This window comes from Callospermophilus lateralis, chromosome 19 (assembly GCF_048772815.1).
Source record: "Callospermophilus lateralis isolate mCalLat2 chromosome 19, mCalLat2.hap1, whole genome shotgun sequence".
In the NCBI taxonomy this organism is placed as follows: Eukaryota; Metazoa; Chordata; class Mammalia; order Rodentia; family Sciuridae; genus Callospermophilus; species Callospermophilus lateralis.
Genome location: NC_135323.1, coordinates 19,508,233 through 19,521,362, shown reverse-complemented (window position 1 = coordinate 19,521,362; position 13,130 = coordinate 19,508,233). Strand labels below are relative to the sequence as shown.

The 13,130-nt window shown below is 58.1% G+C and overlaps 1 protein-coding gene across 6 annotated transcripts in view; it reads right to left on the bottom strand.

The window, feature by feature from the left end:
- Nucleotides 1–13,130, bottom strand: part of Katnip (katanin interacting protein) — a 142,270-nt gene that overhangs the window by 90,288 nt on the left and 38,852 nt on the right. For all 6 annotated transcript variants that reach the window (XM_076840194.2, XM_076840192.2, XM_076840196.2 and 3 more), the window contains 2 exons: nt 7,483–7,559; nt 1,173–1,315 (listed from right to left, as the gene is read on the bottom strand). In XM_076840194.2, coding sequence (XP_076696309.2) covers nt 1,173–1,315; nt 7,483–7,544 — 205 coding nt within the window. In that variant the 5' untranslated portion in view covers nt 7,545–7,559. The remainder of the gene's footprint in view (nt 1–1,172; nt 1,316–7,482; nt 7,560–13,130) is intronic.

The following is a 13,130-nucleotide window of genomic DNA, read 5'->3' as shown; positions in this document are numbered from 1 at the left end:
AGCTGGAGACTGCAGAACAGGCCTCGTTCAAGTCTTGCTCTGTCTTGTGCCAAATCCTCTTCTTAATACCTGGTAGTATCCTGGCCTCTCAGAGGGGGCTTTTCTTTTTAAATTCTTTTCCTTTGGTACTTGGGACTGAACCTAGGGACGCTGTACCTCTGAGCTACATTCTCCGTCTTTTTTTTTTTTTTTTATTTTAGTTGTAGTTGGACACAATACCTTTAATTTTTTTATTTATTTTTATGTGATGCTGAGGATCGAACCCAGTGCCTCGCACAACCCCAGTCCCCCTTTTTATTTTTTTGAGACAGTGTTTTGCTAAGTTGCTTACGGCCTCGATAAATTACTGAGGCTGGCCTTGAACTTGCAATCCTCCTGTCTCAGCCTCCTGAGTTGCTGGGGTTACAGGCGTGCCCAGCAAGCTGCCTGGCTTGAGGGCACTTTGGCACCTGGGGTAGGCACCTGTGTTACGTGGGCCCTGCAGATCCACTGAGTCAACCCCACACCATTTCGGGGCCTATGCTGGGCCAGTCACAGGACAGGGAGCTTTGCCGTTACTCAAGGCATCTCGGGCTTTTTAAAAATAGGGCAGACAAAACCCACCTAAAGTATGAGGGGTGTGGATTAAGTCAACGCAGAAATGAACGGTGGAATCGGGTATTAGACAGGGGTCAGGGACTAACGCTAAGAAATATTAAGTAAAAACCAGGTGTCATCAAATCACCCGGACACCTGGACGTGTCCTTAAACTTCTGACTCTCATATCTAGGGATGCTTGCCCTGGCGGTGTCCGCTCCGGGGACGGGGCTGAGACCAGTTAAACAGGAAGGAGGACCCCTGGCTGGGGGGGCAGCAGTGGGGCAGGCACAGCAGGGTGAGGCCCGGCTCCCGCCTCCCACTGCTGGGGAAGAGGAAAGAAAAGGGATCTCTCTCTCTCTCTCTCTCTCTCTCTCTTTCCGGCCGAGGGCCTTGGTCAACTCGGAGTGTTAACTAGTTGTCACGGCGCGGGGCAGGGTCCCCCACTCCCTGATCGTTCTTCTCTCCCTTCTCTCTCCTTTTGCCCTCTGTGTGGTGCTGGGTGGCCCCGGGCCTCAGCCTGGACACTGGGCTCCCCGCCAGCCTGGACAATGGGCTCCCCGCCAGCCCGCTGCCTGGCCCAGGGCTGTGCTCACCAAGCGGGCCCTCGGCGTGCGCGGCCTTCCGCGGGGACGTCCTGGGCTCCGAGTTGGCCCCGTTGACGTAGACGGAGAAGCCCTGCTCCAGGTGCTCCAGCCTCAGCTGCACGGGGTCCTTGGCTCTCAGCTGCCTCAGGATCCTGCAGGAGAGATGGTCGCGGGACGTCTGAGCCGCCACGCCCCTGGGCCAGAGGTGAGCTGCTTTAGGAATGGGGACCGAGGGGATGCTGATGGGGGCTGTGCCCAGCTGGTCACCTACAACAGCCCCCAGAGGCCGTGTTACACACGGGGAGGCAGTGTGGGGCCTGCAGGGACGTTCTGCCATGGTTCTGTGGCTCAAATGCACGTCAGCGACACTGAGCACACGCAGCCCCCGCCCTGGTGGCTGACACAGAAAGGAGGCCGTTCCCTGCCACACACAGCTGGGTCTCAGAGACCACCACCTTTGTGCCCAATACATTGTGTGAAGAGCAACGGTTTATCAGACGAGTGACTAACCGGGCCTAGGGTGGAGGTCCCCGTGGGAGGCCTCTCATGTGACACGGCTTATCAGGAAACAGCCTTTGCCAGACGCGGCAGTCTAGTTTTTTTTTTTTTTTGAGTGAATATATGTGTTCCCGGCCATCCCCGGTGTCTCAGGTGCCACCATTTCACGCCCCAGGGAGGCTGAAATACATCAGCCTGGGCGCTGGCTCATGATGGGTGACATGATGTCACACCCCTTGGCCTGAGTGTGGCCAGGTCTCCGGGTGAGCTATCCCTGGGCCCCCGCCTCACATTTCACACCTGGCCTTGACACACTCCTGACACTGCACTGCCACCAACCACACAGTGTCCTTGTCAGCCCTGCCAGAACTGCGGCCACGGGAGGCCAGACTCTGCAGGGCCTTCACAGGCACCTCCACACGCCCGCAGCTGGCCAGACTGACACAGAAAACCCGCGGGCAGGGCTACAAATATGGACCTGCCAAGTCAGAAAAAGGTACACTTTCCAAAATAACTGCAATCAGACAGGTGCAGTGGTGCACACTTGTAATCCTGGCAGCTTGGGAGGCTGAGGCAGGAGGATTGCAAGTTCAAGGCCAGCCTCAGCAACTTAGTAAGATCCCAAACAACTCAGTGAGACCCTGTCTCAAAATAAACATAAGAAGGGCTGGAGGTGTGGCTCAGTGGTTAAGTGCCCCTGGGTTCAATCCCTGGCACCAAAATAATTAACAATAATAATAAGAATAGCAATCATATAAAAGGTGAGCACTGGGGGACGCAGTCAGCCAGGCAGGGAGCCGCCCCACTTCCCTCCCCTGGGTCCCCCCATGGCCTCAAGCCTCCAGAGACCCTGGGGAGGCCCAGGGGAGGGAAGCGGGCAGCTCAAGATGTCCATCTGCGCAGCAGCACTCCTGGGTGTCACTCTGTCACCCCCACTTAACAGATGAAAAACTGAGGTCCAGAGAGGACCAGCAACTGGCCCAACATCACCCAGCTGGTTGGTGGCGGGGTTAGAATACAAGTTTAGGCGATTTGGCTAAATCAGAGTTGTTACCCAAGCAAAGACCTCTTCTAAGGTGAGGAGATGATGCCGAGACGGGCAAACTCAGCCATTGCTGGAAACTCACAGAAGAGTCTTGGAAGAAAGACGGAAATCCAGCCAACGTCATACACCTGGTGCTGCCCAGCAAGCTCCCGCCAGCCGGTTACTCCCGAGATCCACCCTGGGCAAGGAGACAAAGCCCTGAAGGCCGCCCAAACTTCCAACCCGGGGAGGGAGAAGTCGGGGTGTCGTGGAGACGTAATAACTGCCAAGACCCGGTGGAAAGACGGGGCTGTCTGTGACCTCTCCACAGGCTGAAGGGGTGGGGGGCGGCACGATACAAAGGGCCTAGGTACAGGGGTAAATTTGAGGGCAAACAAAGCGTCTGTGGGCCCAGAGAGGACGGTGACAGACGAGACTTCAGTCGAGGGGGAGGCAGGCGTGGCGCTGGGGCCATGTCTTTGTTTTCTGTTTAAGTCCCTGTAGCGGGTCACACATCCATCTTGTCACCACGGTGGCAGGGGCATTTATTAGGACAGCTTATCTGCTGCCAGCTGGGAGCCTGGGAGGCGCCTGATTGTTAGGCAACAACAGAAACAGAGGCAAACACAAGTCACCGGGAGACGCCTCCCCAGACGCCAGGGCAGCTCGGGAGCAAGTGATCAAGGGAAGCTGGCCCTGGGCGGCAGGGTCCGTCAGCCAGGCAGGGAGCCTCGGACGCCGCGGCTGCAGCCTCCCGTCCCTGGGCTGCACGTGCGACTCTGCGCAGGCAGGTGATTTATGAAAACGTGGACTCATGAAGCTGATGAATCAGGAGACAATCACTCAGACGGTGAAGGAATTGCTGAAGGAACGCCCCACCCCTGCAGCCAGCGCAGACAGTGACAGTCAGGCGGCATCAGGGAAAAGGACTCTCCAAGGTGGGATTTGGATAAATCAGATGGGTTCCCGCCCATCCAACACCCAGCCCCGGCTGGCACGCCTGTGATCAGCAGCCCAGGAGGCAGGAGGACCCCAGAGTTCAAGGCCAGCCTCAGCCAAAGCGAGGCCCTAAGCAGCTCAGTGAGACCCTGTGTCTAAATAAAATACAAAATAGGGCTGGGACGGGGCTCAGTGCAGAGTGGCCCTGAGTGCAATGCCCAGGACTGAAAAATCCCAGGCCTGCCCACAGCTGGCCACGGCCTCGAGGCTCTCCCACGACCCCGGTCACTACGGACACGTGCCGTGGCTTCGTCTGCATGCTTGGCTCTTGTCCCTCCCTCCCACGAAGGCGAGCGCCTGGGCACGGGCATTGTCCCGCCAGCGGTGCTGCCTACAGTGAGGACCGCAGGACGCTCTCAAGGGCTCCTTCTAGAACCAGCCGCCCAGGGGACTGCGGGCCTGGCAGGGAGCACCCGACCCACAGCTGCCGCCCACCGCGGGCACTCCACAGCCGCGGGTCCCACCTCATGCTCATGGTGGCCTCTGGGTCACCGGCACCCAGGGCTCCAGTGCCCAGTGGGGAGGCGCAGGCCCCAAGTTCAGAGTGCAGGGCCCGGGGCAGGGGGGAGCAGGGCCGGCCCGGGCACTGCCGGAGCTGGGGGCTTGGGGAGCATCCCCTCCTCAGGGGCCAGCAGCGCAGGGACATGGTGAGGACACAGAAGCCCAAAGGGCAGCTGCACTGTTGCTCCTGGGGCCGCAGCATGGGGGATGGGCTCCTGACTGAACCGGGGTCCCTGGGCCATTTGAGGCCAGGGACTGTGGTCCAGCCACATGGCTCTTGGGACTTTTGTTACCTCACGGGGACCTCTGAGGGTCGGCTCTCTGCCTGTGGCCTGGGGAGGAGGCGAGTTTGAGATGAGGAGCGGGGAGAACGGCAAACGGTGACGTGGGCACAGGCTGCCCCATCTGCTAGTGCCCTGTCCCCTGCGTCCTTCAGCGTGTGAAGACCCAGGGCCAGGGAAGCTGCCCACGCTCGCCCGCCCCGTCCCCACTCTGCCTCCACAGCAGGCCCAGGGGACTCAGAGGAGGCCATGAGCCCAGCTCTGAAGGACAAAGGGGGGGCAGGGCCCGGGTCCTAGACGCCACCTCAGAGCGCGTACGGGGCCCAGTGGGGAGCCCAGGGCTGGAGGCACTGCCAGGCTCCCGTCTCCCTTCCCACCAGGGCCCGATTCCTCCTCTGGGCACCTAGAGTCCATGCCGTTTTCCTTTCCAGGTGGGATGAGGACACCAAGGGGTCAGTGACGGCTGCACCTGGGGCTGGCCAGAGGCCCTGGGCGGGTCCCGCCTCCCTTCCTCCTGCCTGACCCTCCTCTCGGGCAGCGGGTCCCCTCTGCCCTGGGCGCGCTTTCCTCTGACAGTCCTTCCCAAGGACCAGACGGCACCACTGCTGTCCATTGGGTCTGGTGGACAAAGCTGTGTCCCCCATGACCCACGGCAGCCCCTCTGCCGTCCCCTCTTCAATGCAAGTGACATGACCTTTCCAGCCACCCAGAGCTTAGCCCTTGGGCCACTCGGTGGCTCTTTCATGACTCCCGCTGGGCGTGATGACCCCCTGCATGCGGCTGGATGACCAGGGTCACTAAGGCGGCTGGGAGGGTGGGGAGGAGTGGTCACTGTACACCTCCTCCTGCTCCTCCCTCCCCACCCAAGTCCCCTCCTGGGGCACAGGACGACTTTCTGCTGCTCCTGCCTGGCATGGTGACAGGCGGCTCTTCCCCACACAGACCTGGACTTCCCTGGGAAAAGCCCACTCCTCTTGCTCCAGTGGCTTGGGGGGGGGGGACTGACTCTGCGCCCACCTCAGTGACACCTGCCCAGACCTGGGGGTGGTCGCTCTAGTGGGGACTGGAGCCAAGCGGAGCCCATGGCAGCCTCAGCACTTTCGCTAAGAGCCTGGGAAAGAAATGCATCTTCCTTTCGAGGTGGGATGTAAACCGAGGCTTCACTGGTGGCCTGAGCCTTGGCCAGGGAAGTCCCCACCTGAGAATGACCCACAGAGGGAAAGAGAGGAAGAGATGGAGGATGACTGACTGCAGTGACATAGGGCAAGCCCCTGGATCTAGCCATACCTGAAACCTTGATTTCATGAGCTATAAGTTTCCTAGTTGTTAAATCCACTTTTCTTGGGCTTCTGCCCTTTACCACCTACAGTCTGGGGCATCCTCCCTGTGCCAGGTAACACCGGGCCCTGAGAGGGGCTCGCAAACATCCTGCTGAGTGACTGTAAGGACAAGGTCACCTGGTGCCCGCTCGCTCCCTTCTGGGGTTCCAGGCAACCCCACTGAACAGTGGGGTGTCGTCTCCCCAGGCCTGAGTAAGGCTCAGACGCTGGTTTTCTGCCGTCCGTAGACCCGGTCTCCAGGTAAATTGGTTCAGTCCCTACTTAGTAACGCAGGGGGCTGGCAGCTTGGGGGTTCCCTCCCTGCGGTTATGTATGACAACAGAGTGCGGCCAGCTGTACCACCTCCCGGCTTGCGAGAGACCGTGGTGTCCCCTCTGTGGCACCCATTTGGTCCCCTGCACAATGGGCGTCATCACCCGTCTGCCTGGCTGGTTGACATGTCGGGCTGCGGTGCCGGGCACGGGGCTGGACTCGGCAAACTGCCCCCAGGCCCCCACCCATGGCCGGGGCTCCCCCTCTCCACGGGTCGCGAGAAGACCTTTCACCCAGCTCCGCCTCTCGTTTCCTGCCACCAGACGCTCCCTCCTGGTGACAGCCCCAGGTGGCCGTGCTCAGTGCCCACGGGCTCCGGCTGCCTGTGGCGCTGACCTTGGTTCTGGAAACCCTCCCGCAGGCTCGGGTCGGCTCCTCTTTGGTGGCACATATTGACCCCCCGATTAATGAGGAACAATTTGCTCATAAGGAACTGTGACACTGTCCCCACGAGTCCCGTGGAGATGATGAAGCCATCGCCTCCGTGTCCATGGCCCCACCCGCCAATGACCCTGGGAGCCACCGCGGCCTCACCGAGGGCCTCACGGGAGGGCCGTCCGCTGTTCCACTTTGAGGTCGCCCTGGATGGGGGGAGATGAGGGCGCCACCTGGGCACCAGGACACCCTCCACAGAGAGGCGCCGTCACTAGGGGGCATCTGGGTGCAAGGACAGGCGTTGCCGTAGAAACAGGGGCTCTTACTAGATGCCAAACTAGGACGCAGGGGACTACCCTGTGCCACGAGAACTTGTTCCACACAGTGCACCACCAGGGGCCCTGGTGACACACACCGGAGTCCAGCCACCCGACGAGACCCAGAGCCACCTGCAGGAGGTCAGCCTCCCGGCCTCCCCTGCCCTCCCCTAGGGCACAGAGGCCCATGTGCCCTGCCCTCCTGGCCCTCCTGGCCTGGGCACTCTGCTGCTGGCGCTTTAATGTGAACACGTCACCAACACCCTAAAGCCCAGGGGATTTCACACAGATTCTGGCAAACCTGGAGGACCTGGACCCTGTGGCCCATGTCCCCACAGAGGACAACTGGCCTGAGCTGAGCAGCGGGGGTGAGACAGCTCCTGGTGCCACTGTCACCTCTGAGTCATCCTCACCTGCCGCCCGGCCCAGACCCACACGGTGCTTGGCTCTGCAGAGGGACGCACGCAGGCCACCACACCAAGCAGGCTGCCCAGGCTCCGTCAAAAGATGCAGTGGCCCCAGCGAGAGGAGGGACAGGGCTGGGGCTGCAGGGGGTAGTCCAGCCCTGAGCCGGGACGTGGCCCTCCCTGGCTGACACAGGCCCGCGTGCGCTGACAAACCTGAACGGGTTTCTATGTGGCTGGACGAGGGCCGCCGGGCGGCTGCACTTACCGGTTCCTCTGCTGAAGCAATATTAGATACTCATCGTGCCTCTCATCAAAGTCTGTCACCATGTCCTTAGTGTCACCCTGAAAGGAAGAAACAGAGCGGTGTGACAGCAGAATGCAGGGACGCCTTCACTGAGACCAGAGCTGGCTGCACGCACCACCAGGGAGGCCGAGAGGCCGAGAGGCAGAGGCCGGGCTCCCTGGGCGCGTCGCTCGGGCGACCCAGGGCCCCAGAGACCGTCTGAGGGCCCAGAGGGCCTTCGACACACGCAACTTCCACCGTCGACCAGGGGCTGGTTCCCGGGCTGGCTCCTGTCCATTCCTCGTGTGCCTCTAAAGTCAGGGGCCTGCCCTGCCCTGGGCCTGAGCCGTCTCGTCTCTCAGTGCTCATGACATAGGGACCTGGACTGTCGTGTCCAGGTGCAGCCCAGGCCGGCTGTTCAAAGGGGACCTCGTGCTCGCTCGGCCATTGAGGAGGAACGCTGCTCATCACACACACCGCGGAACAGACGCCCTGAGGGCGAGGGCCGTGAGGGGACAGCGGCCATCTGCACCTCCACCTGTGGAGCAGGGCTCTGTGGGAAACCACTCGGTCCCTGAAGTTCCTGTGCCCCTCCTGAGTCACGCGGTCTCAGCTCAGAAGCCCATCAACGGAGCTTTCCTTGGCCACAGCCGAGTCCTGGTCTAGGGGTGGAGATGACCAAGTCCGCCTGGGACTTTGATGACCCTAAGGAAGGAGCTGCTCTCTTCCCTCTGGGGAGCTGGGCAGGTGAGGTGCAGGACTGGAACGGCCTGAGAATAAAGCCAATTAAAAAGACAAAAGATCCAAGAGACGAGAGACGCAGGTTCCCAACGACATCATTTGAGTCCCTGGATCCGCCCAGGCCTGAAGAATGATCTGGACAATACATTCGTGCCTTTAAAACTCCAGGTGAGCCTCTGTCCTCTCTTACAGATTTTAAGTAATAAACCATGATCTGACCCCCAGAGACAAGCCCCGTTACAACTATCACTGCTCTATGGAGGAACGATCAACGCGTGATACCTAGACACGTGTCAAGGGACACACGCATGCGCGAGTCAAGCCTTGGTTATCACTTGACGATATTCCTCTGGATACTCTCCTTTGCTCACAGCGTACACAGATGTCTGCACACACACAGACATGCACACACAGACACACGCACACACAGACACACCCACATAGACACGCACGCACGCACACACACATGCACACAGACACACGCACACACACACGCACACACACAGACACACACATGTTCTTGTAAACAAAAAGGAGGTCACACTACAAACATATAATCTGTAAACAGCTTTGTGATTTGCTGCTTCTTAAATAACTTTTGACAAGAGATGGATTAAACACACAGTGTCAACCTGGCGTTGGTCACGAGGGACCGAGATCAAGATCTCTGTAATTGGCAAAGACGGCATTTGGAACAGAAATGCGGTTTGTGTGGGAATCCTTCTGATCATCAGGGGAAGGAGAAGAAGAAAGGAATGTCCACCATCTCTTCTTATCGTCCCCAAATGTGTTTTAACCCTATTAGTCTACAGGAGCCCTCCCTCAGGGGGACCTGGGGCCACCTCAGATGGTCCCCACCCTGTGATGGTTTGGCTTTAGCGATGCACAACTGTTCCGTCTTTCAATTTCAGTTCAGTGGTCAATGAATTCCTCGAGACACTCAGCACCTGGTTAGGAACCAGGTTTTATAGACGGTGTGAGATGATAAAGGCGGGTGTTCAACGTCCCAGCAGGTTCACGGCAGGCGGGCTGTCGTGGTGGTTGCTGGGTTGGGCGTATCAGATGCATTTCCTTTTTCTTTCTTTTTGGTACTGGGGATTGAACCCAGGGGGGCTTAACCACTGAGCCGCATCCCCTGACCTTTTTAATATTTTATTTAGAGACAGGGTCTCATTAAGTTGCCTAGGGCCTCACTAAACTGCTGAGGCTGGCTTTGAACTCGATCCTCCTGCCTCAGCCTCCTGAGCTGCTGGGATTCCAGGCCAGCGCCAGTGTGCCCAGCCTAAGTGCGTTTTCAATCACGGTATTTTCAACTTCGATGGCCTTATTGGGGTGTAGCCCCCTGTAAGTGGGGGGCGCCCTGTGTAATGCTCTTCTCTCCTCCTCCTCGGTGGCTCTGGGCTGTGGGGACTTACTGCTGATCTCCCCTCCCCCACTCTCGACTTTGGCAGTGCTGCTTCTGGTGGCCCTTGGCCTGACCTCTGCTGTGCACGGTCAGTGTCTGTCTGTCTCCCTCTGCCTTCACTTCTCCCTCCAGTTACAAAAAGTGGGGTCCTCTGGTGGGGATCCCAGAGTCACTCCTAGGGCAGCCGATGGCCCGATGCCCCTCCCCCTCCCACGTGCTGTAGGCCCCGGACGCTGCCATCTGCTTCTCTTTCCTGTCTGCCTCTCCCCTGACCCCCTCTCTCCAGAGCCGCAGGGAGTAGGACGCACTGCGGCCACCTCTCCTCCTCTCCCGACGTCTGTGGCTCCTCTGAGTCTCCCTGGGCCCTGCCAGCTAACCTGGCCAACCAGGACCGTGCCATCGTAAGAAAGTTACCAGAGTCGTTTAAAGACCACTGGCCGTAGTCACGGGCTCCCTGAGGACCCACGCAGCCTGCTCTGTCCTCCCTGGCTCTGGGAACCCGCTCATCCCGGGTGTTTGGAAGGCACAGGAGGCCTCAGCCCTCGGGAGCGGCGGCAGGACGCTGGCTCTGGGGAGAAGGCTCAGCGCCACCCAGAACGACGACGTGTGTGACGAGGACCATTCACGGGGCATTTCCATAGACATGAGTCTCCTCTGATCTCCACGGCGACTCTCGCAGTGGTCATTATTGCTCCATTTAGCAGACAAGGAAATGCATCTGTGCGTCTTCCCGGAACACAGATCCCTCCACTGCAATTTACATGACCATTCTGAAACACCGAAATGACCGCGGATACATTATGGAACGGAATGAAACATTTGATGGCATTTTTAGAAGAAATAGGGACTTCAAAGAGTCCAAGTCTGTGCTGGCCTGGCCTGGCTCCCTCCCCACCTGCTAGGGTGAGCATCTAACTCTCCTGCGCCAGGAGGGAGATGGAGTTGGGACAAGGCCAGCCAGCCAGCCTTGCTGCTTCTCCAATGCTGATGTGACAGAGCACCTGGGCGTGCGGATCCGACTCCGTGGGCCTGGGAGGGGCCCAAGGGCACAGTTCAGAGGAGCTCCTGGTCTGGCCTGGGGCCCACACTTAGAGGAGCAAGGCCCGCACTAGCCAGCATGACCCCTCGCTCTTCTCCTGACCACCACCCGGTCAGCTGGTCTCTGAGCTGGCCTGGGGAACATGAGCTCTGAGCGCTAGCCCGGCTCCACGTCACAGTGCGGCCACCTTGCTTCTCTGTCGATACAGTGGGTGACGTGGGACCTGCCTGCCGTGGTTTGGAAACACATGGCTCAGGGTAATAGCACGGGAGGTGGTGGGACCCCACGAGGTGTCTGGGTCACCAGGGCTCCACGTGCTTGGGGGCCTGGGCCACGCCTGTAGGAGTGCGAAGCTCTCATTCTCCCGAGACTGTCAGCTTCTGTGGAGGTGGGTTGTCACACAGCCAGGCTGTCCCTAGGGTCTGTGTCTTTCTCCCAGGCACGTCTTCCCCTTCTGCTTTCTACCATGTTCTATTCTCTTCCTCCTGGCTCCTGGGCTGAGGATCAAACCCACGGGGTGTGTATAAGGCAAGAGCTCTGCCGCTGAGCCACATCCCAGCCCCCCACTGTCCACCATGTTCTGCTGCTTCTTGCCGGGAGCTGTGGCCATGCCCTTTGGACTTCCCACGCTCCAGAACCAGAAGCCAAATAAACTTCTTTTCTTTATACATTACCCAGACACAGGTATTTCACTATAGCAACAGAAGACAGACTAAGACAGGGTTAAATGTAGAGGGGAGGTATAAGAGTGGGGAGGACTTAGTAAAGCACCCATCACTTACGAAGTCCTCGAGATGATCATTAGTCACATCGACACTCACAGAACTTTGTTACCGAGAGAGTATGAATCCCAGCCCCTGTCACCCGACCTGGTGCTCGCCCCTGACCTGCCTCCTGAATTACCTTCCAGCCTCCAAAGATTCTCCAAGGACCAGCTCAGCTCCAAAGTCCCCATGACCCCTCCCTTGCCACCCTCACCCCCACTCCTAAAGTTCATCCCCAAACCCTTCAAATAGTGTTAAATTATATACAATACACTGGGAAATGGCACATGATTAAGTGAAGATTGTTAGCATCTACATAAACTGCTCACTGATTATCTGGGGATTTGGAGACTTATGTGTGTGTGTGTGTCGGGGGGATCCTGAATTCTATTTACCTCTCCTGAGCCTCAGTTTCCTTATCTGCAAAAAGGGGGATATTTACACTGTCTACCTCATAGGGCTGCAATTGAATCAACTAGAATAAAAATGAAAGTATTTTAGATCCTTTTCCTTCTTGTTTTTCTCCCTTTTTAAAATTTAGTTTTATTTACTTTTAATTTTTTGTACTGGGAGTTGAACCAGAGGTGCCCAACCACTGAGCCACATCCCCAGGCCTTCTTATTTTTATTTTTTATTATATTTTTTTATTTTGAAACAGGATCTCACTAAGTTGCTTAGGGCCTCACTAAGTTGCTGAGGCTGGCCTCAAACTTGGGATCCTCAGGCCTCAGCCTCTTGAGTGGCTGGGATTGGAGGTGTGGGCCCCTGCACTGGCTCTGGTTCTTCTCCTTGATTCCCACCTTGGATCACAGATTCCTGGAGGGTAGCCTGCAGCATGAGGGAGGTACAGTGCAAGGGGAGGCTGGGCTTCACTGTGGCTGAAGTTGATCACGCACTTTCCATGGGCCAGGCCAGGCCAGGCCCCTCTAGCCCTTTCCGTGGCTGACTTAGTTCACCATCGTGGCTGACTTAGTTCACCATCGCCACACGCCTGGTGGGGCTCAGCTCCGCCTCCCTAGCAGGGTGCTGCATTCTGCTGAGGCTTTAATAGAATGAAGGTAGGAAAACCTAAGCCACCAGCAAAGGCGTGACCTCCCTGCAGAAGGCCCAGATCATCCTCACTGTCTTCCATGGACATTTATCAGGTGCTTGCTGTGTACATATGTGACCAGTTCCCTTATCCTGCCCTGCCCTGCCCTGCCTGCTCTATTGTACCCAATCCTGTCACGTCAACCAGGGCCCCATGCCCACGAGGCTCTGCTCTACCACTGAACTAAATTCCGGGCCTGCAAATAGAGGTCAGCAAGCGCTCTGGCCTAGTGGACATTCAGATACCAGCTTGCCCGTGCAGAGGCCACGCGGCGTAGCCACTGATCGGGTTGTGTGGTGCTTTAGGGGCAGCCCCAGTGTCTTGGAACACAGTACTGAACCCTAGACAGACAGCACTTGACATCTTCTCTGTGAGCATAACTGTCTTGCACTTGGGGAGGTTTATTAAATACAATAAGGGCCATCTAAGAGGAGCATGCATCAGATAACCAGATGGCTTCTGTCCCCAAGGGGCAGGCAGCGCACACAGTGTGGACACACTGCACAGAGGGAAGATGGACGTTCCAGGCAGGAAGGAGCGGGGGCATGGGGTTTGATCCTGCTACTCAGAATGGCATGTGACTTAAAACTT